This window comes from Malurus melanocephalus, unplaced genomic scaffold (assembly GCF_030028575.1).
Source record: "Malurus melanocephalus ecotype Western Australia unplaced genomic scaffold, MMel_1.1 scaffold_123, whole genome shotgun sequence".
NCBI lineage: Eukaryota > Metazoa > Chordata > Aves > Passeriformes > Maluridae > Malurus > Malurus melanocephalus.
In genome coordinates this window covers 186,284-210,391 of record NW_026623355.1, presented here as the reverse complement: position 1 = coordinate 210,391, position 24,108 = coordinate 186,284, and the positions used below count along the sequence as shown (strand labels likewise).

Here is a 24,108-nt window from a genome sequence, read left to right as displayed (position 1 = left end):
ATGATATGGATTAGAGTTGCTCTGATTCCACGCATGTTTGCTAAGTTATAGAGAGCATTATATACCTGACAGAAATGCTGTGAAGATTAGTGTTTTGTGAATATTTTGTAGACGTACAGTAAAGTCATAACCATGTGCTGTATTAAAAAAATGGTCTRTCTGAAATATATGGTCTTCTCTGGAAAGAGATTGCAGGAGATGAATATATTTTTTTTTTCTAGGAACTTGAACGAGAAATTACATTTCAGGGTGACAGTGCCATTTATTACTCATTCTATAAAGAACTGCTAAAGGCTCCTTCCTTTGAAAGAGGTACRAAACTCATTTGTTTTATTAACTTTGAAAACTCCCGTTCTCTTTGGAGACAGTAAAAAACTACTGCAGACTGGGGAGACTGATTTTATACTCTTAGGTTGGTACTTCGGTCACATTTATTAAAAACCACACACTGTCCTAGCTTTTCAGTGCCCTTTAAAAATAGTGTTTAATTACCCTGTATTCCAGCACATTACCTTTAATYAAATCAATACCCTAGAATAGGGTTAATATTACTCTTATGTTGCCCTGTTTCAAAGTTATCATTGGGTTTGCCTGTGTTACAATAGTGGTTTTCTGCCATGTAAATATAATTTATGTTGAATTTGGGAATGGGGGATGAAAATTGCTGGTTTCTGTCCTCTGTCAGAAGACAGAATGATTTCTGTCACAAACTGATCTGCTCCATCCTGTCCCTGCCAGAAGTTCTTACTCTTGTCAGCTGTGATGAATAGATGCTGATGAGCATTGAGTGGTGGGGACAGAAAGCATCAGCAAGGAGAGCAGACTGAGTGACAGTGAGTTCTCCTTCCTTTGCCCTCCTGCTCTTTATGCTGCACTGACCCTGGGTCCCTAAACCAAAAGGAAACTAAAGCAGTGAAAAGAAGAAGGAACACTTTTATGCTAGTTCAGTGAGTTCCAAAATGCACTGTACTAGCATGGGAAAAAGGCAATAACTCAGGAGAGAAGAGGATGAACAACCCTGTCTCACGGTGGTTGGCCATTGAATTAGTTCAGTCCCTTTGTGAAACCTCCCTGAAGCCAGTAAAACTAAACTTTGTGGTTAGCATTTTATTGGTTGAACAGTTCCCAGCTGAATGTAGCATATCAGCAATATATGAGAGGTCTTTGGTACACTCAGTGCCTCATTACCTCTGGGGATATTGCCCATGCTGTGAATGGATGGATTGCATGTCTCATTCAGGGATGCTATCTCTGCAAACAGGTAGACTATGTGTCTGCAAGGTATTATGGGGCATATAGTTTTCAAGAGTGTATCACAGCTGTACTGAACTCAGTTACAAGTCCTGGATGACCTGGTTTGGCCTCCAGAGAACAACTGCAGRCCATACACCAAGATATGCTCAGACCCGGAAACTGTTGTCTGGTTTGACTGTTGCATTGGTTTTGAGGCATTTGTTCTCACCCCCCATACCATGATTTGGATTGTTTTTCCTCTTCCCTCTATTTTTCTAAGTATTGACAAGTCATGTCTTTATTTATGAAGTTTTGGAATGATATATCCTTCAAGTATGCCAGCTTCAATTGCATCTCAGGCCCATAGAAAGGCATATTGTGTTTGGTGAATGAATCTTAGAAATCTCAGATATGCAGAGCTGAAAGGGGTAATGAGGCTATCATACCTGACCTCCTTCTGGAGACAGGTTTAATACATCCTGCTCATCCCTGTTACATGTCTCACTTCTTAAGAAATGCCAGTGAAGGTGATCTATAGGTAAGTAGTTTGAGGATTGCATTGGTATGTTACCAGAAAGACGTACTTCAGATGATTTGTTTTGGGCCTTCTAATCAATCAAAGATTATATGAATGAAAGGTAATAACTTTCTAGCTAGATYAGTGTTGTGAAATGACAGTTAACACAGGAATTTCTTCGTGCTTTAAAACTGGGTGTGGTGAATCTGTCAGTAGCTTTAATGATCAAAACTGTCTACCCCTCCGTTAGAATATACTCTGGCCTCTTTAAGAGCAGCAATAGTAAGTGATTCCAAGATTGATTTTTTTTTTTTGTCTATAGGTGTTTATGAGTTGACACACAACAATAAGACAATATCACTGAAGACCATAAATGCTGTCCAGCAGATGACTTTATATCCAGAGTTGATGGCCAGTGTTTTATATCAAGCATCTGGTAGCGAAGTATGTGCATTTCTCTTACTTTCTGTGCTTTCATAATGGTTGTGTCTGTGTGTRTATGAGACTTTCTGTGCTGTATACAATGAACACATGCATTTTCTGTTGAATGAGTTGAACTAAGACTCTCACCAGGTCCAGGTTCTTGATTCTGATCAGTCTCTGGCATAGGATTTTGGGGGTTTATATTCACTAACCTTTTCTGCTACTCTTTGCTTCTACAGACGCTTAGAAATGTCTGGAGTATCTGTGCTATCCATTAAAACAGGAAAGTTAACTCATTGGGAGTACAAAAGTCTGTTATAGTGGTACCTGTCTGCCCATTCTCATAGGGAARAACACTTCTGTCGATAAACCTTTTGTCAGTTTTGACTCTACTCAGGCTTTGTTCTGCTTATGCTGCATACTTGTGTCCTCTCTCCTTATTTTTCTTTTTTATTGTTTACTTATTTTGGAACCATTTTTGCCACATCTTTGCTTCTCCAAGTTCCTCCCTTTTATGACTTCTTCCAGTAGTTCTGTGAACTTTATATCCCACTGCAGTATTGATTTATTAAATCTGACACATTCAGTGTTTGAGCTAAAGCAAGTACAATAACCATGGCACTAGCAAGCTGAGTCCTGAAGCGTGCCCTTAATTCACACTGCTTTTTGTTCTTCATGAGCCCCAAATAAAAGCATGGCCAATACTTTTCTAGAATAGGAGACGTCTCTTACCTGTTTGTAAAGCACCTAGCACATTGTTAGCAGTAACAAATAGTAAATAGTAATAATTTCCAGCTTCAGCTCAGTTGCCACTATGTCTCTTCGTTTTTATTTGTAATTTCAGGAAGTTATTGAACCAGTGTATTTCTACATTGGTATAGTTTTTGGACTGCAGGGAATTTATGTGACTGCATTGTTTGTAACCAGTTGGGTTATGAGTGGGACTTGGCTGGCAGGAATGCTGACTGTAGCATGGTTCATTATTAACAGGTAAGAAAAACATCTTTATACAATCTAGTTTTCAATAAAGCATTTAAAAATATTAGTAGATTGAAATGATTTTATTAAGCTTTGTGTTCTCACTGTGAGAGCAAAATCTTATGGTGAATAGAAAACATTTCCAAGAGATTCATTGATTCTTGTGATGATTTTATTAATGGGAAGGCCTCCTGTTGTCCAAACCATCCACACTGACARTTGAATTGACTTTATGTATGTGTGTGAATACAGGAGCATGTGTGCACAGTTTCGATTTTCAAAAATATTCCTCAGAAAGTTTGGTTTTGTACTGGTGAAGAGTGAAAAGTGTCCAAAACAGCTGTAAAACAGAACTGCACTCTCTGGCCAGCTCTAAGTATTGTGACAGTTGTCCGTGGCTTAGAAGGAAATGATAAAGTACATTTTTCTTGTAAAGAATATTTGATTTTTTAAATCTTCTTTTTGTAGTGGGTTTTTCTGCAAAGTGGAATCTAATGTGATCTTAATATCAAGATTATTTTAAAACAATTCACGTGGAATTCTCCTTCCCTTTTTAAAGCACCACCATAATAGGGAGCCTCATTTGGGCAATGAAAACCTATGTTCATGCTCGTGATTTGTCACYATGGAGCTCTGGGGCTTTTGTGAACTTGAGAGCACTTGAAATAAAAGACCTATAGAGGAGCAAAATGTTAGCAATATACCTTTAAAGYTGAACTGTTGGGAAGCATCTTCTAGGAGTGTGAAGTCATCAWGACCGAATTTTTGGTAGCTAAAAATACTGTTCATCAAGCTGGTGTAAACAGTGAAAAATAGGAAAAATGGTGAATAAATCTGTGATTTCTTCAGCAGTGAATAAGATTAAGCAGTGTCAACAAAGTGAAAGGTTTAGTAGTTAAAAAAGCTCCAAGTATGCCTCTGTAAGAGGCTTCAGAGGAATAAATGAAAGCTGATGCTTTTAAATACCTGAATGATAAAGGAGCTTGGGGCTCCTTTTTAAAGGCATAGTAGACACAAAGAAGACTATGTACCTCTGAGACTGATGCCTTTGATCACATTTGAAAGCRTGRTTTGTGYTTCTGAGTCACTTTAGCACTTTTAAAAACTTTCACCTACACCTCTAATTGTGTGGATACTGTCAAGTCATTCCATGAGAAAACCCTGCATGCTCCCCATCCGTCTTCAATCTCTTGTTTTGCTGGGCAGAATATTTCCCTGCAGACAAAATATCTGCTGCTGCTGCTGCTGCTTCTGGAGCAGCAGTTTGTATCCTAAGTATGTTGTGCTCAACCACTTAAATCACTTGTTTCAAAAATACTGTATGAGAACTGAAAGGAATCTTTTCTCTCAGCTRTGAGCTGATTTTCATTGTAATGTGGAAAGCTGCTGCCAGGACAGAAGTCCCTGTGAGAGCATTTAGCACTGCTCCTGGCCAAAGAAGGCTTCCTTGTCCCAGGGCTGGTGGAAGTTGTGATTCATCCCACTTGCACAGTGTGAGGCAGGTTCAAGGTAGATGCTTTTTGGCTTCAGTCCTATAAATGCCACCAAATAGGGAGACCTGCTAAAGAGATGAGTAAAGATTGGACCTTCCATGCTGTTACTAGGTTTTTGAACTGTATCAGCAGCAAAATTGTGCCAGTGCTACTTTACACCAAAATCAGGAATAGTTTGCTTGCAAGGCCACATTTACAACTAGAAGTGATGTTTAGGTTTTCCTTGATACTTTTATTCTATAAATATTTTAATATTTTTGTTTGTCTGTACTTTATTCTAGGACAGATACAACAAGAATTGATTACTCCATACCATCAAGAGAAAATTGGGCTTTGCCGTATTTTGCATGTCAAGTAGCAGCTCTCACAGGCTATTTAAAAAAAAACCTAAATCGTTCTGCTGAGGTAAAGCAAAATTAGTTTCTTAATAAAGAGCTGCTGGTAAAACTGTGCCCAGGGTAGTTACCTCTGCTATTGTTGCCCTTCTGGGAAGAAGACAGAAGATGTTTTGTTTGTTCTTTTCAAAGGAGCCAGTTGGATTTCACCTAGGCATGTGCAGTTTTTGCTAAGYGATTTGTGCCCTACCTTGTTGCTCCCCCAGGAGGGTTCAGAGAGAGCAGTGCAGTAATGAGCCATGTGCTGTCTTTTTTTAATAAACTGATGCAGAATTTTTCCCATGGAAACTATTCTTCCTGGAGAAGATAGTGGTTAGTTCCTTACCCTGTCTCTGTCTCAGAAATGTTTCTTTTGATTGTCTTTAAATGTTTTAGAATATGTCAGTAATTACTTTCTTCCATCTGAAAGTTAAGCATGTCTGAAGTCASTATTTTAATTATTTCCCAAAATAATAATTAATTTCCATAGTTTATGTTTTAATGACCTCTCAGTTACTTGGTGACAGAGGTGCATAGGTAAAAAATTAATGCTTTTTCTTTTCTTTTTTTCTTCTAGAAGTTTTGTTATCTTTTGGTGAATGCCTCAACATACACCTTCATGATGATGTGGGAATACAGTCATTATCTCCTGTTTGTCCAGGCTGTTTCTCTTTTCCTGCTAGACAGCTTTGCCCTAGCACAGACAGAGAAGGTACTGGAACTTTTCAACCTACTGATAGTTGAGGTGCCTGCCATTCCTACTGCTCAGGAGCTCCAAAGGGCACAAGACTGAGTGATGAGTGTCTTGCAGCCTGGGCCCAGCTGAAGGGCATGTTATGTCCATCAGAAGAATAAAATTTCTTTAAACTAAGTCTCTTTTGGACTGCTGTCTTTAAGACAGAAGCTACACAAAGCTTCTGAGACCTGAAATATCTTTGGTGAGCTAGAGGTGTAATGAATGATACCCCTCCRTTTTGGCCTAGCTGTCTCTTTCTCCTATTCACAGCACGGTGGGCAGACCAAGGAWGTACTCTGTTGGCTCTGTGCAGTTAAAGGGCTGTTTTTCACCCTCAATGGCCTGTCCTGCACTGATTTGCCAAACAATAGACTAGACAGATGTTGAAGGCCAGTTGATTTTTCAATACAAGRAAGTATTGCAATTTATTCTGAAAAGTGGTTTTTAGAAATGTTGCTGCAATAAGGCACTTTTATTCTGCTAAAATAGGGGTATATATGCTCCTTTGTACATGCATGCCTTCTGGTTTTATTAGATACCAAACTGCATGCAATTCTAATTCTTCACCTCTTCTTTCAGTTGCCTTTTATTCTGCTCCTCAGCAGTGGGAAGTGTTTGACCTATTGTAGCTCAAAGCAGGGTATATAAGGGAGAAAATGGGTGTTTTGGTAAAAGTTTGAAGAATCAAGCATCAAGATTTGTAAGATCTGCTTGTCAAATCAAGCATCAAGATTTGTAAGGTCTGCAAGTGTTGATAATAGTTGTGTATTCCTGAAACAGATTAATAAACAAATTATTTTAAGGGCAAGGATAGCACCCATTTGCAGCAGTGACCTCTGTCATAAGTTGTGTGTTCTTACTGGTGCATTGTAGTTACTGCTTTGTGCTGCATCTCAGTGAGGTTTTACAGAATAGCAAGACCTGGTAAAATAYTCCTTCTTCTGGCATTTTTAAGAATTCTTGTGAAGTAATTATCCACTAGTTATTGAGGCTGACCAGGATCACTTTCATGTGAAATACTTTGTAGAGACAAATGGTATCCTGTGCCAGACTTGTGAGTTGAAGRATCGGGATCCATTAATCCCCTAGTTAACAGAGCAATGAGTGAGTTATCTACTGYTCCAAAAAGCAGGATGTATATCCACTGTATATTTATTTTATCATTTATCTTTTTCTTCAACAGGTGCACGAGGTATACAGAATCTACCTGTTTTCTCTCATCTTGGGGTACCTTCTGCAGTTTGAAAACTCAGCCTTACTAGTGTCACCATTACTGAGTCTTGTAGCAGCTTTAATGCTCTCCAAATGCCTTCAGGTAACTAGACTTTCTTCTAACCCTAAGTGTAGTTTTAAAATTTAAACTGAACTCCAAATGATACAGCATTCTTTAAATATTTTGCAGATGAATATGAAGAAAAGTACATTTGTGTCAAGATTGCTGAAAATAATGTATATTTATTTGGTACTTACAGTAGCAGTGACACTAAACTTCTTATTAAAGGTAAGAGTCCTCTGAAAAAGTGATTTTAATTGACAGAATTTCACATACATTTTGAAAAAACCTTTTGAAGTGTTGCTTATCTTATTAATATGATAGTTCATAGCTTAATTCATAGCAAATATGAGTACTGAAAACTGAGTGATTTTGTAGCAACTCAAACAGTTCGGTCTTGTTGGGATTTTGGTCTTTTGGGTTGAAACAGTATAGATATACTCTTTTAAAAGTCATTTTATCTCTTTTATAAATACGGGGTTTGTTATAACTTGGATGGCTTCTACAGACTAGTTTTAATATTAAAAACAATATTCTTGTGCATGGTGACACAGTAGTCAGGARCAAGTATGAGTGGTCTTAGTGTAGATACTAATTTTCAATTAAATTTCAAGTAGGACATGGGAACAGAGGTTTTCACTTTGTGTAGGGGTCAGATAGGAGTTATGATTACACAGTGGGATTTTAGCCTGGCCTTGTATTTTGATTAGCAATGCTCTCTTGCTGCCTGTAGCCTTTTACACATATTGTGCTTTTCTTCTATGTCTCATACTCACCATGGTTGTGTTAATTAGGAGTATTAACTGAAAAGTAAAGAAACTACTGAATCCTATAAAGTTTGAAAGATTGCTCACATTTAGTTATTTGCTTGTGCCATTCAGACTGACTAGCCTTGCTGGATCTCTAGGAAAAGAAAATCTAACCTTGAAAAATATGAGTTAAATTACAGTTATGAATAAGTTACAGAACTTTAGGCAGCTCAGACAATCAGTGTGAAGATTACAAATGCTCATAACTTTTGCTAAGCTGCAGTCCTATTTTCTAGCGGAGCCAAGCACAACGCTCTTAGACTTGCTTGGGAATAAGTCTGTCTGTTTTTCTTTATTGTTTTTACACTGCTCAGTAGTCTTTTGACAACTTATTGGCAGCTTTTTTCACTTGCCCTCCTGTTGTGGGAGTGAAATTAAGGGAATAATATTCTCARGGAAACCCTAAATATAGATTTATTGAAGATTTGCAAAATACTTCACTGGTACCTTAGTTGGCACACTTAATCCACTTYGTTAATTTTAACTAAATCTTGAATAGTTGATTGTTACCTGACATTTTGTAATCTGAATGACCTTGTGAAAGCTGCTTCCAACATTTCATATGATTTTTGTTTGCTAAATTAATTTTCAGATGTTCATTCCTCATAAAGAAAATGAGCATTTGCTGAAGTTCATCGAAGTAAAACTTGGCTTAAACACAACTAAGTAAGTTCTTTTAAACTCTTTGCAATTCCCAAGATACCTAAACTTTTGAAACCACTCTGAGAAGCATAACATTTCAGTGGCTTGTGAGAATCTTATRGAGGAGCTAAGGAAATAGTTTAGTTTATTTGTTGCCTAGTTTTAAGATTGAAGTAAAAAAATACGCTTATACAGATTCTTCTTAAAAAAATTGAGGTTTCTGATTTTCCTTAAAAAATTGAGGTGTATTGAGGTTTCTGAGGCATGCGCTGAGGTGAAAGCCTTTCGTGGATTTTTGTTCTCTTGTGATGTTGAAGAGTGAAAACTTTCTGTACCCTGTCTAGTGTTTCTAATAACATTGAAACCAAAGACAAAAGGGTAAAGGTGGCASTACTAGCTTTTCATAGCCTGGAAAAGAAGGCTCTGGAAAGAGTCATGAACTGTTGATACTGTCTCAAAAGAGGCTTGGGTTGTGGGTACTCCCAAAGCCATCATGTGTGTTTGGAAGAAACTGGGACAAGGGACACCTTAAAAGTCAGAGGGAATTGTTGTGATTCTAAGGAAAACTATTTGTATCTGTAAAGGAGTTGAATGGTGGACTGTAAGACAATGTCATGGCAACAGATTTTCTGGAAAATTTCCAGTAGAGTKTTGGTAAGGACTGACACACCTCCTGGATCCAAGCCAAGATTTGCATTCTATGTAGGAATTGGAACTCTCTCCTAAGAAGAAATCTCTTAGAAAAAAACTGCTTCACAGTCTTTCAGGGGAATAAGTGGAAAATGACATCACACCCAACTGAAACTATTGAGGAACTTCTGGAAGACAAGATATAGTGGCATTGACTAAGATGCATTGTTTAACATACACACATTCCCATTCTTAAGTGTTTTGCAAGAAAAAAAAGGACTCCTGGTCAGGATTTAATTTTATTCAGCTCTCAGGTATTAAATGATTTCCCATTTTTTCCCCTGGGGACTTGCTACATGTCACTTTTCAGGCTGTCAGACTCTACAATGAAGCCAGAGATTGAGACAAACTGAGTGCCTTTATGCCTGGAACAATGTGTAACTGTGTATTGGAATTATGATTTGCAGAACAAGAGCTTCAAGAGCTGTCTTTTAAAGCCAGTTTGGACATGCCYAGCTGTTAATCTTTAAACTGATTCTGTCTAATTGAAAGTGGTTCARTCCTCTGTTCTTCCCTTGGGAGAAAATGTTAAGAGGGAGGAAAGCAAAACAAAATAAGACAAGAATGCATCCACRGCACCACATTCTGCAGCAGTTCCAGTTGCAAATACACATTGACAGTGCTTCWTGGTAGAGTGTATCATCTTCCTGCTCGTTAACTGAGGAAGGAGAAGGATCAAGTGAGTTTGGCTACAGAACTAGAATTTCAGCATTAAGGATTTTATTCYTGGCAGTGCCTCAGGCTTCTTTGTGATCTCAGATGACCGCTTTCCCTTCTTCGTCTTCTTGTTTGGAATGAGGACAAGCATACCTTCTTGCATCAATATCTCTAAAATCTTAATCCATTGTGACAACGAAGTGCTTTGTGGCCCCCAAAATGTAGTTATATGGCAGGTTGGGCTTTTGTGATATAAAGGACTTGTACTCTGGTCTCCTCAGATTACAGATACTTTTTGGGAAGATAAGGTTTTTGACATTTGCTTAAAGAGTATTTGCAAAGCAGTTTTGAATGATTAAAAGASAACTTTTCAAAGATGAATTTCAAGTAATTTTGTATTACATGACTAGGTTAAACTGCAATTGTTTTGTGCTGGRTTGTTGGTTTTTTTTCTAATCTGTGGGGTATTGTTATTGTCTTTAATGGGATGTTTTTGCCTTACTAGGAATTTTACAATGAACTGGCTCCTTTGTCAAGAATCTCTTCAGGCACCCTCCCAAGACTTTTTTTTGCGACTAACACAGTCATCACTGTTGCCTTTTTATATTTTAGTATTAATTATCTGCCTTTTTTCTGTAACTCAGGTCATTTTTAGAAGAATTTGGTAAGTAACTTGTTTATATGAAAAATAAGTTAAAAATGAGAAGCATGCCTCAGAGAATGGTCATCGTGTTTGTTGCTCCAAAGTTTGTTGTACTCTTGAGCGTGTCAGGGTGTGAGYACCAGTGGGAAGGCTCACCAGAACCTCCTAAAGAAAAACTCTTTAGTGAGGAGCTTCTTGAGCATCCCTTCAGTCAGGACAGGAAGTTGGCATTGTTTTTTTCCCTGCAGGTGCAATTCCTGCAGAGCTTTGGCAAATGTTTGCTGATGTGTTTGTGTCTCTTCCCATTGCCAGAGAAAGATTTTCTATCTATAATTCTCCTTCCAACCGCCAAGTTATCTGATTGTTGCTGTGATTTCTTTTTCTGTTTTGGGTTTGGGGTTTTTGTTTTTGTTTTTGTTTTTTTAAAGTTTACTTGTTGAGAAAGATGAGGTGGGTGGAGCTGWGAGGGTTTTGGATTTCTATTGTTTCTGTTTGTTTCTTAAAACATTTGTTTGCTGTGATAAGGTCTTTCATCCTTTGCTGCTCGGAACAGAGCTGAAGTAAAACTGACTAGATTATTTTTATTTTCACAGTGATTCACAGTTCCCTTGAAAGAAGGGGTAGTGGAACTGTCTTTGTAAAAAGACTAAGAATAGCAACACTATAGRTCCTAGCATAATTTGTCTTGGAAAACTCGGTGGTTAGGAAATGACCTCTTACTGTAGAAGATAAATGGTGTAACTGCTCAGATATTAGAACAAATTTCTCACTTGTCTGCAGCAAAAATCARTAGATTTATTTCAAGGATGAAGACTTCGAACAGAAAAAGATTATACTGCTATAAATGAAAATGTTTGTCAGGTTGGATGTGTGATAGTATATTCAAAACAATTGAGCAAACTTCTGATTGTTTGCTAATGGTTGAAATAGTAATTTATTACTTTGTAATAAGAAAAGACTACGCTATGTCCAACACCTTTTTAAAGAAAAGCTTAAAATAAGGCCTCTCCTTTCTTTTTTTTTTATTTTAAATTTTGAATCAGTTAATAATCTCAAAATATTTTTCCATTTTTCCTTAGGAAGCTTMTTATAAAAATTGTAACCTGAAATTACATAATGGTAGAAAGTATTGTTATCTGGTTTGTGCCTTGCTATCTTGTTAGTAGAAAACCTTTTGTTGCAAGATTTTGGCTATGATTTTTATTTGTAATATATTACTAGAATTTATAATAATGTGACTAAAAGCTAATTTTGTTATTTTTCTTGTAAAGTGGTATACACATTCCATGTACAGTTATCATCCTACAGATTCTGTAATTCTTTACCAAGCTAATGATATGAAGAAAGTTAAAGTGCGTGTTCAGCATGATTTGTCTAAATGTTTGTAGAGTGTACATGCTCTTAAATTAGACTGTCTCTTGGTGCTGAATTACCTTAAAGTAAGATTTATGGTCATAGGCAGTGCTCCCATTGTAATTATTTACAGCCATTGCTCCAGAGAGGTTGCAATCTAAAACAAGGGRCAGTGGGTACTGATAGGTCATTGACAAAGTACAAAAGGCAAGTAAGCAGTGAACAATATTATATGCTATGACACTGAATTATCTTAGTGTAGTGCTGATTAAAAGTATTTTTATTGGCGCCTTTTCTTGGGATAATGTATGAATTAAGTGATGTCTCATTTTTTCCAACTGCAGTGGTGAACCACTGAAAGAAACGATTAAACTTGAGGATGGTCGAATTGGAGAGAGGCCAGAAATAGTTTATCATGTAATTCACACAATTTTGCTTGGTTGTCTAGCGATGTGTTTGGAAGGGTAAGTCTGATTTTGATGTGTTTCTTTGGAAAGCAACAGAGTTCCTTACTGGACATGATATGCCATTCACCCCTTTGAAATTCACCCATTTCAGAAATAATTTTGGCATATAGTGGTACTACTTAGTAGAGAGCAAAGATAATTTTGATTATAAATTGGATACAGTTACATCAATGATTGTGCTTGGTCTCTTTAACATGTTTTCCAAGCTTTAATGCAGCCAAAATCAAAGACATTAATTGAACCATGTTTTAATCACTTTATTGTATTTAAGTAGAACTGTGCTGTAATTATTTTAATATCACATTTTAGCGAGAGCTTATGTAGTGGTTTGATGAACAGAGTAGTGCTGGAATATTGGGATGTGGAAGATTTCTTACCCATCTTATGTGTAGGCCACCATGAAGTGTACCTTTGTTTGACATGTTAAAGCAGTAGCAGAGCTAATTTCAAAAGTATTGTGTTAGCCCTTAAGCTAGAAAAGCTGATGTTTGGAAGACATTGTTGTTCTAATCTTCTCTCAGCTTAATGAGCTTGAAGTTGATAGCCTTGGGTTTTTATTAGGCTCCTCATCCTAAAATCTAAAGACTTGTAAATTCTGAATGTAAGCAGACTGTTGTTTTATCATATAGTTGATAGTCTGATAGATAGACTATATAGATAGTCTGATAGATAGACTGATTAGTCTACCCTTAAGAGACAGACAACACCAGCAAATCATTAATTGTTAATTATATATTTTCCTTACTTTCTTCAGGAGCTCCCTTACAGTACATTGTTCTGTACAGTTTTGACAAATAGCTGCTTTTTATCCCTTTTTGKCTGGAAAACCACAACAGCCAAGTGACTTTACTATTCTCTTTTTCTTTCATCTTCCCCTGAATTCTGTGAAGGATTTTGTCAGTTTTGTCTTGGATCTTGCTCCTCCACCTGCTAGAGGAGCAGCATCCAAGTCCTCTTCTGCTAGAGATTTCCTTGGTTTACCCTCCAGTGCCATCAAAGTTGACCTCAGATTGTTTGAACGYCCAGACTATGTTTGACATGAGAAAAATTTCTGAATGTTTTTATATTACTTTGAGTACAGAGGCATGCACAGGGTCCCAACTAAGTTATTGCAGTGTTTTTCAGAATGAAATATCTATGGACACCTTATGTTTGCATGCTTGCTGCATTTGGTGTGTGCTCTCCTGAACTTTGGATGACACTTTTCAAGTGGCTTCGACTGAAAGCTGTGCACCCAATACTGTTGGTGAGTTGCTGTTGCCAAAGTCTTGGAAAATACAGCCAGCAAGCATATAGCTTTGCAGRCAACAATTACCTAAGACCTAAGAAAGAACCCATGAAAACAACAGGTTGTTCTGTGAGCAGGAGARTGCATATAGACTGTTTTTTCTATGTCTTTCATTCTTACTATCACAAGTTGTCTGGTACCTGATGATAAAGTTGAGTTCACACTGCAACCTTTCATGCACTTTTCTTGAGGAATGCAGGAGAGAAAGTACAGATGTGCAGCAAAGCCATAAGCTTTGTTTCCCTGAGAAATKAGTCTAAAAATGTAGTAGTAAGGTGTATTTAACTTAAATACAATAGTAAAACTGCTTTATAAGAAACAGTAAGTCGAATTACTTTGCTTGTGTTACAGTGCAAACAACTCCCCTGCTTCCAACCCTAGCTTTATTCTCAATATGAGAGGAGTTGCTTTGTGTGTTTWTTAGCAGCTTTGTGCATTTTATTAATAAAATAGGGATAAGATATTGCTTACCTTAAAATCAAGAGGCTTATAAGAATAAATATATTATACTTAGAGGTTCGTTATGTCTCCTGTGAAAATGCCATACACATCTATATCAGAAATTTTGACTGTGTTCTTTTAGTCGAGGAGTAACAATATGTTCAGGTACATGGTAAGCACATTCTTTTATTTGCTTCATGCTTTTTTCTACAGACCTGCTTTTTTTTTTAGTATTAATACAATGGATGTGTTAGCTCATTATCAAGGGAATGCCTTGTGTGCATTACTTACCAAATGTTTCCTGTACCATACAAGCTATTTGCTCCTTCTTACAAAACAAAAATTACATCAGATGGAAGGGTGGTATGCTGAAAAATGGGTTTCTGGGTCTTGCTTATCAATAATGCTAATCTGACCAAAAGCATCATCAAGATCAGAAATCTGATATACTTGTTTTATTCCTTTCTCATATTTTCACATTTATGAATGTGAGGTGTTTACTCTCTTCTGTTCCCTACATCATATGCACATAGAATGATTGTTACTTGAGTAGTAATTAACTGTCCCTAGGATTGGTGGTAAAGTTTTTGTGACYCAAATGAGGTCTTCCATGCTAAATTAGGCAACTTCTTGTTTGAGAAAAGTTTTTTTGCCTAGAAAAAAAAAAAGTTTTTTTGCCTTGTAGAAAACCACAGAATTCTACCTACTGTTGCTCTTAAGGTTTCAGGAATAAGTGTTTCTTACTGTATGAGCAGAATCAACAGACACCTCAGTGTTGGAGAATGGTGCATAATCCTTTTTCTCTAACATGCATTTTCTAGGCTCTCATTCTGAGTATGGCAGTTCCCACAATAATTGGATTCAGCTTGTGGAAAGAGGTAAGAAAAGTATGTTTGTGGAGTGTTCTTTGTATGGAGGCACAATATGAGTCAAAATGATGAGCAAATACAATGAAATACACTCGGCAAAATTAAATGTATGTGATGAAATTGAAGCTGTCATCCACTGAAAATATATTTTGTTTTTAAACAAAACTGGTCACTTTTTTCAGTATAAGGTATTTGACAATTTAATTTATTAATGATCACTTCTTGTAATTAGGAAGTGTTAAATATAAATGAAGACTTTATTGTATTCAGGTGTTAAGCTTTGGATATATAAACTGACTCAACAAAGAAAATACTGGCAAATAAAAACTCAGGACATTGAAAACTATATTGCCTGAATCTTAGTTTTAGTGTGAAGAAATGAAGTTAGATGAAGTAAAACTACAGGAGGCCATATGCAAATAATCTGTTTGAAAAGCTCCCATCAGATTGTAAAGGAGTTAAATTCTTTGTGCAGACCATTGTGTTGAGTGTGTACCTACTACAATRCAGGGAAGAAAAGCCACAGATGGTCCCATGTTTAAAATTAGTATTTACTTCTTTATTGCAAGTTGCAGATAGACTGGGGGTAGAGTATTTGGAAATTACTTAATAAGCTCCCGTGAGTGCAAAAAATATGTGAAACAGTTGATAAATTGTAATCTTGTGCTATACAGCTTTAAAACAGTTTGGTTAGTGTTCTAAGAATTCATATGTAGAAGCCARTCTTGGCCAACAGTATTTGAACAGATTTTGCAACATCTGTCTTAACACTGCAATGAAATTTGCCATTGTAGCCTGACTTCTTACACGTTTTTGTTGGAGAAATAAATACTGTCTRTAAAAAAAGGTAGAGTTACTCAAAATAGTTACAAAATAAATTACAGTAGAAGAAACTAATTTAGTTAACCAAATAATTCTTTTTCAAATTGTTTTAATGAAAGCAGTGTGGGGGTTTGGACTCTAGAGGGCTTCATCCATTGTAGATGCGGCTTCTGCCTTTAAGCAGTGGAGAACAATTTGGTTCCAGCTTCTTAACTCATCCTTGAGGTTGGGAATGCTGATTAGAAGTAACAGAGCAGCAAAAATGCCTTGAGACTCGTAATGTGTTACCGTGGCTATAAAAGGTTGAGTGTATAGCTCAGCATCTTTTTGCTTGGCTGGCTTCTGACTGTGTCTGGCATCATACCTTCTCTAACTAGGTTTTTCCAGGTGCTGTGATTGATGACTGAAGCGGTTTCTCCTTGGGGTGGCAGTAGCAGTTCTTCTTTCTATCCCTCTGTTCTGGGAGCAGATCTAGTATATCTATAACAGCAGTGCTTTCAGTCCTGACACAAGCATGGCAGCTGCTCTTGTGCTGGTTGTAGACTGCTGTCATTTGACAGCTGAGTTATTCAGGTAATGGGGATGGAAACTCCTCAGTTTAAAGCAGGTTCTCACTTCTAACAGTCTGGCCACTGTGGCTGTCCCCAAAGAAAGTTGTCCTTTTGGTCTGGCATAACCTGTGCATCTTGCTGTTTTCAAAAAGAGCTGACATCCAGTAACTTTCTCTTGGCATTTACAACAGCATGTCCATGTACCTGCTCCAGCCCCTCAAGGCTGGCCAGTTTCTAGCCATGTCTTGCTCAGATAAATTGCTCTTTAAATGAGCTCCAGATGGCTCAGGGAGTGACAAAACTCATGTCTTAATAGAGGACCTCAGACCCGACAGGGTAGGGAAGCCATGATGCAGTGTTACAATCTGACCTGGTTTGAAAGAGGTGCCATTCTTTCTCACTTCACAGAATCCCTCTTTTCCCAAAATGTTTCTCGAGAGCATAAACTGAGATATCCCACTTCATACAATGTAGTCTGCTTTACTTCACTGCAGTGATTGAAGTCAGAAGCAAGTCCAGGGCACATTACCAGGGCTCTTCTAGGAAATTTCTTCTCTCCTGTCTTGCTTGCACAACACCTTTCCATCRAGTCACAACAGTCCAGTCACTTCTGCTCAAGCAGGTTTACCATGAGAGATTTATCATTTTCATGGTTTTCAGTGCCTTAATTTGTAGCCATTTGCATCTGACCACCTGAACTATGTTTTTATTGCATTTAAAGCTCCTTAATGTTGATGAATGTTGTTGCTGCTATTCGTTTATTTAATTATGAATATTTTAATAAAATAGAAAACTTGTGTTTAACATATTTGTTTTAGAGAGAGTTTCCTCCTGTCAGATTAGTGTAAGCTGAGCTTTGCAAAATATTCAACCAAAAGTACCAGTCAGGAGGGAAAACTGTTGAAACCCATTTCTGTTGGGTCACTTAAGGCTTTAATATAATCAGATGCTCTGTAGATATTCTCTTTTAAACTGTAAGTAACCAAAATATTTCCTTCAGTTTTTCCCTAGAATAATGACAGAGCTTACAGAACTGCAAGAATTCTATGATCCTGATACAGTAGAACTTATGACATGGATAAAGTAAGCATGAAGTGCAACATTCCTATTTTACTACTATTTGTAAGAGGTTTTTTTTTTTTATCTCAGCAATTTGCGGAGCTACTTCTATAAATCTGGGTTTTCCCTTGCTAAGTCATTCAGTGGTGCATGGGGGGAGAAATGTGTATTTTAAGTTTGGTATTGTTCCCATGAAAAAAACCAGGAGTTTATAATTAATTACAACTAAAGATACTGAAACATACAAGTCATATTTAATGCCATTGCAAGACCTAGTTTCCAAATAAAGGTGGAGATCTTAGTACTTGCTCCTTTGCATGCTAACTTTTCATTAGATTGGAGGATTCACATTGATTGTAATGCCAATGAGGGCAAAACCACTGAAATGTTATGTGCCCGAGGCAGTAAAATGAAATGCCTGAATGTGAGGAAKTAGAGACTTTTGTCAGGATATATAAAGAGGAATATGTATGATCCAGACTTCCCCTTTGACCACAGTGAGTATGGAGCTATGTTATATGGCTCATACTGAACAAATCCACAGCTAATACCAAGTCATTTTCACCGATACATTTTTCTTACCACCAAAAGTTTCAGAATTTCATTCCGCCTCATTCARTCTAACTTTGTGCTATGTCATTAGGAGCAGTGCTTTTCCGAAAATTAGATCCCTTGTGTTCAGATAACTTAGCTTTCACTGTATTTTTTTAGAATATTACTTTCTGTATTTATGTAGTCTTTAATGCCAACCTGTTTGTCTTCAGAAAAGGCAAGGTTGGTTATTAGTGTTCCAGCCAATTTCTTCTTCTTGTAGTAGTAGTGTATGTTGTTTGTCACTGCTGTAGCTCTTCAAGACAGCAAGTGGAATAATGCCCAGTACCTAATGGCTTTTATGTGAGTCTGCATATACTTCAAGTACATAGTTAATCATGGTGAATTGCATTGTTATTCACTCAGCTACAAGCAATTTGACTACCCTTATTTGTAGCAGCTGTTCCTATTTCAAGGGAAAATAAAGGGGGATTTTCCTTATGGATATGCTTAGCTATCCATATTGAAATTTTAGTTCAACGTCATTTTTACAGTATATTTTCTTTAGTCTTCTCTCTGATAATATGAATTTAATTGGAATTTTCTGTACAGAAGTTGCCAAAGTCTGTAATAAAATGTGGCAATGACTGTTTTCTTTCACCAATACAGAAACACAAATAGTAAAAAAGTATACCAAATCCAGAAATATAGTTCCTGTAGACATTATTCTGTATGCTGACATTGTTTTCTCATAGATTATGAAATATGTGGTCCTAGAGATCAAGTTACAATGATCACAAATCTTTCTCTTACTAGATAACATCACGTTGTTTCTCCTTCTAACTACTGTGTCTCCTAAGGTTGTTTTGTCACAAGTTGACAACCATTCAGAAAAACAGTACTTGGTTCCATTCCAGGAGCACTTTAAATGGTGTTTGGTGGATTGCAAGGAGGGGAGAACAACCATCAGCCCTTGCCCCAGCAGGAACCCTTCCTTTCAAACTCTATTGCTGCAGGTCTGAACTTTCCCTGGCAAGGAAAGTATTGCCACAGCARCACCATCACCGATTGTAATTAGACCTCCAGTGATACCTGATATCTACATTTAGTTAGTTTCCTTTCCTATTTGACGTCACAGTGTATAAAATTGTTTTGGTGAGTGCATCCTGTACTGAGATGTGTGKGTTGGTGTTGCTTTTGCAGACGACAGGCTCCTGTGGCTGCAGTGTTTGCAGGCAGCCCACAGCTCATGGGTGTGATTAAGCTCTGTACTGGATGGATGGTGTCAAGCTTGCCTTTGTATAATGATGATGATCTTCTGAACAGAAATGAAAATGTGAGTATCCAATTCCATGAATGTGGCATCTCACAGCAACTGTCYTCCTCTTTACCCAGATGTAATGAAAAAAAAATCAGATGTATTAGAAGGGAATAGGATGTAGTCCAGCAGACACGCAAGGGATTATCAAATAGATTATTACTGCTTCATTCTGGACAGAAACAAATATCAAAATATTATTTCTGAAGGCTTTTCAGGCCATTTGAAGTATATAAGATGAGAACTTACCATCAGCAGAGACAAAGACTTCCCATTCAGCTGGCCATTGCCTGCTRTTTTGGAAATCTCAGAATCAAACTTTTTATAGCCTGGTGTGTACATATAGTTTATTATTGCAGGTAGGTTGTTGTTGGGGATCTCTGTGTCCCCCAGTATTTAAGTTGTCACTGATTTTTGCATTGGATGAACATGTTTTCTTAATTTATAGATTTATCAGATCTATTCAAAGAGGTCAGCAGAAGATATTTATAAGATACTCACWTCTTACAAAGCAAACTTCCTGGTTATTGAAGATTCAATTTGCAATGAAGTGGGACCTATAAGAGGATGCAGAGTTAAAGATCTRTTGGATATTGCTAACGGTCATGTAAGTATCAGTGAGGTGAGAAAAACTGAATGTTTGAATGCGTACATAGCTCAATTAAAAATAAATTTTATAATGCTGGTCTTGTTTTTCTCATTGTATTTGATATGTAGATGAAGATTCATAAATTTTAAAAGTGGTCAATTTAGTTTTGGATTGTCTGTTGCTTAAATTCATAATCTTACTCAATGCTGTTAACTACCCTAATACATGAGTCTGCAAATCGTTAAACACTGTTTAGCTATATATGAATGTTCAAGACTGACACCTGAAGAGGTTATTACAAAAGCAGTAAAGTTCTGCCTCAGAAGGTATTCTTTACTAGCTTYAAAGATGGAATTTTAAAATGGGTAAACTCAGTTCTTCTAAAACTCTGGGGTGAGGACCAGCCTGCCATTTAGTTTAATACAGCCTGTGTGGTTCTGATGAGGGTGCAAGTCTATTCAGTTCAGCCTTGCAGATAGGTTAGCACACCAATAGATAGTTTAAACCACATCTGGTAGAAATATTGGTTGAATAAACTGCACCCTGAGTGCTGCTTCAGTCATTGCCATGTTCTGTCTCTTTGGATGCTGATAATGCTGCTCTTGCTGCTGAAGTAGGGAATAAGTGGGGTTTAGAAGGTGGTGTCATTGCCACTTGTTCATTGGCGTCCTGGAAATCCAGCAAGATTTTGGTTTTATATAGGCAGGGAATGGCCTTAAACTTGCCTAGMGTTTCATTGCTTATTCTCCAGTAAWGAGGAARGAGGGAGTCACTAGTTACTTCTAAGCAATCACAAGTTACCTACATTTAATTGATTTCCTGTCCWAGAAGGAACTTTAGCATCTATTTGACATTACAGTCTAGTGTGTATTAACTACACCAAGTGAATCCCTGGTTTGATCCTTTTTTTTTTCTTTAATGGAAGGACATACATACATTTCTTGTGTATAGTCTTGTATTCCTCTCTTAGGGAAAGCTGTTAATTATTTTGTAAGATCTGCTTTTGATGCAACAGAGTTCAAAAGAGCTTGTAATGCAAGTGTTTCATTCCTGTAGCCTGCTTTGTCTTGGGGCAGTAAATCATAGGAGTGGTGTGTTRTTAGAGGATTATTCTTTATTTCCCTAGGAATCTACAACTGGTATCAGTTTCACTTCYGGATTTCCTTACTATTTTGTCCATRAAGGATATTGTCTCCATGTTTCTATTAACTTCCTTACCATTCTTTCTTTCCCTGTCTTGCTGCTAAAATCATGTATGCTGAGGTTATTCCAGGATGTATCCAATATACTGTACCATAACCAGAGTGTGTGTGTATGAATAACCACCATCACTGTTAATCAGCATGTTATCTCTCAGTTTCTTCTCAGATCTGTATTTGCATGAGTAAGTTCCCATTTCCTCTTCACACCAAGGATCTTCTCTGGAGCAATTAACCACARTTCCAGGATCCCATGCCCTCACACCCCTGCATCTCTCATCTCCATGCTTCCTGCATGCTTCTCTCTCACACATAACATTGATAATCTCGTGGGTTTTTGTTGTAGGTTTTGTTGGTTTTGTTGTTGTGGGGGGARTGGTTGGTGTGGTTTGGGTATATTGGGTTGTTTTTTTTCCAGAAAACTGACATAGTTTGCTCTGGAAAGTTGATAAAGTGTATTGTCTCAGGAAGCTTTAAACACACCTCTCAGTTTGCTTGGTAACAAAAATTGTCTAAGTCATATTGGAATATTATCAAGACATTCCAAAGTAGCAGAAGCTAGTGCATGTGTTTTTGGAGACTGCAACTGCAGCATTTACTTATTCCCAAAGTAAGTGAGACAGTGSACAGTGTGTTACACTGTTGGCAGGTCTGTGGATGTGTTTTCCAAATTGCTGTGTTTAAGAAGATAGGTATTACTTTCTAGCTTGTGCTACATCCTATAGTCCTAGTCCGGTATCTGGTTCTGACACTGGCTGAGAGCATAGGTTTACTGATAGGGAAAGACAAATGTTTTCCAGCAGTTTGTTGCTGAAGGACTGTAGCTCAGGGCAATTCTCTTTGCATTTGGCAGTCACAGGTGTTWTTTTCTTCATGAGTTTGTCCTATCACCTTTGCTAAAAACCAKATAAATTTGTGCTATCAGAAGGAAAAATGAAGGGATTTCTCTAGGGATATCAGACAGTAGATGTTAAAACACACAGTTTGCTTCCAAATCAGTTGGTTGGAGTTTGTAGGGCGATGTGTTTCTTTGATCTTTATTGGGTTTGTCAAACTTAGTAAGTAATTGAGATTTCCCTTACCTACATACTGGTATGCCCTGTGCAGGTCAGGTTTGAACTATTGGGTAAATGGGACGTGTGAGTAATTTCTACTGCTGTTCTTTATAATATGAATGAAGTACACTGGTTTTAATCTCTGCTATCTTGAAAAAGGGATTAATTCACAAAGACTTTYAGGTGGTTACACAAATTATAGGGGAATGTGTTTTCAGATGATTGGAACCGTACAATATGGAAATTAAATGTATATCATAAATGAAACTTACAGAATACAAAAGTTAATTAAATGTGCAGAAGTACATTCTGTGACCACTTCAGTAATGTAATTAGGTCTTTTTCTTTCTGACAGGTGGTTTGTGAGGAAGGTGACAACTATGCCTACTCAAAATAYGGACGATTTTGTCATGAAATCAAAATGAACTATTCTCCCTATGTGAACTATTTCACTCGAGTATACTGGAATAGATCCTACTTCGTTTATAAAATCAACACTGTGATATCCTTCCAGTCATGAAAAAGCACGCAAGCTTCTTTCTGAGGATTGATTGTAAATGAATTTCAGTTGGAAAAGTTCCTTTTGTTCAAGGGAGTTTATTTTTGCAGATGTGTGTGCACACATGCAGTGTACTGACAACTTTATTTTACCAAACTGAAATTCTTTGATATACAGGTCAGTGGACACATATTCCATCCTTGAARGAAACGGGAACATTTATCAATTTTACAATCTCCACAATGTTTTACAGTCTTCCATGGTTTTTTTCCCCATTATACATCATCTTAATCTTCATGTAAATGAGATTTCTAACWTTAGTATTAGAGAGCTGATGTGTGTAGACTTCAGTAAATACAGAAAAATTATTTAAAGAGCTCATTTAAGTCATATAGCTTTTATTTTTTAGCGAGAAAGCAATCAGTATCCCGAGTCTTTTGAAGTAAGTGTTTGGATTTTTAGTTCGTGGTTTCTTTTTGTTGTGTTTTAATTCTTCCTGTCTTCCATGGTAAACATTTCTGAGTTTATCAAACACAYATTTATACATCTTATGTGTAGTATATTGTTTGCATAAATCARATAAGGAAGATTTTATTTAAACAACACTTCCATAGATTAAGGCACTGATCTCTACAATGTTAGAGACATATTGGTGGAAATGCTAGGAGTTAGACCTAGCAATAAGAGCCGACAAGGTCAGATGTTCAGTTTGGAAAAAAACTATCTTCAGCATTTTTCCACACTTCAGTGTGTRTGTGTGTATGYAKCAGTGTGTCTTTCTTAGCAGCCACCAGAATGGGCCAGTATACCACAGTATGCCATACTTGTTTTCAGGCAAGTGTAGCAGGACAACCAGGTTTGCTACTGAGACTTCTGCACTTCAGTTTCACCCCCTGTGTCTGTGTGCTGGTATATGTGTGTGTGGGGATGGATGGGTGATACTCATTTCATTCAACTTATTATGCAATAGTTATATTAAGATAGTGCCATAACTGTCATTTAAAACACTATCATCACCACCATTAATAAATAATGGTATAGATGTTCATAGCTATTTTTATATTAATTATGCAAATACACTGATCTTTGAAACTTTGGGAAAGTGCTCTGCAGTTTTGCTTCCCTCTAAAATTTGTCTTTGTTATATGAACCTCTTTGCCTCTACCACTCTTTTTCTTAATGAATTATCTGTTTTATCCTGTTTGTTGCTGACTGATAGACTTTCAAGAGAATGAATGATGTTTTAATTCCARCTCTGGGCCTAAACTTGGTGTTGAGAATTGGAAGTCCAATAAAAGGTAACAGTAGGTTTGCTTAACCTATATGTAACTGGATAAAAACCCAGGACTAAGTTTTGGAAGAACTTGCTCATCCCTTAGGAGTTACCTGTAATTATGAATTCATGTAACACCTGGCCCAGAGACCAGTCTWTTGGGCATGTGAGAATGATTCTTTGTGTCTTTAATAAAGCATCTGGCAAAATAGGATGAACCCTCAGCTGAAAATTCTGCAAACCATTCTGCAAGTGGAAGCTGCAAATCAGTCCTTACTGCAAATCAGAGATTTTAACTCTGAAATTATTAGGAACTGCAGCGTGTT

General features: G+C 37.1%; 1 protein-coding gene across 2 annotated transcripts in view; it reads left to right on the top strand.

Annotated features, from left to right (window-relative positions):
- Window positions 1-24,108, top strand: part of DPY19L4 (dpy-19 like 4) — a 29,538-nt gene extending 5,430 nt beyond the window's left edge. For both annotated transcript variants that reach the window (XM_057370330.1, XM_057370329.1), the window contains exons 4-19: window positions 222-312; window positions 2,073-2,194; window positions 3,018-3,163; window positions 4,926-5,049; window positions 5,596-5,730; window positions 6,938-7,069; window positions 7,157-7,255; window positions 8,429-8,502; window positions 10,331-10,489; window positions 12,166-12,285; window positions 13,414-13,534; window positions 14,839-14,895; window positions 17,260-17,342; window positions 19,053-19,185; window positions 19,616-19,774; window positions 22,366-24,108. In XM_057370330.1, the coding sequence (XP_057226313.1) occupies window positions 222-312; window positions 2,073-2,194; window positions 3,018-3,163; window positions 4,926-5,049; window positions 5,596-5,730; window positions 6,938-7,069; window positions 7,157-7,255; window positions 8,429-8,502; window positions 10,331-10,489; window positions 12,166-12,285; window positions 13,414-13,534; window positions 14,839-14,895; window positions 17,260-17,342; window positions 19,053-19,185; window positions 19,616-19,774; window positions 22,366-22,530 (1,920 nt within the window). In that variant the 3' untranslated portion in view covers window positions 22,531-24,108. The remainder of the gene's footprint in view (window positions 1-221; window positions 313-2,072; window positions 2,195-3,017; window positions 3,164-4,925; window positions 5,050-5,595; window positions 5,731-6,937; window positions 7,070-7,156; window positions 7,256-8,428; window positions 8,503-10,330; window positions 10,490-12,165; window positions 12,286-13,413; window positions 13,535-14,838; window positions 14,896-17,259; window positions 17,343-19,052; window positions 19,186-19,615; window positions 19,775-22,365) is intronic.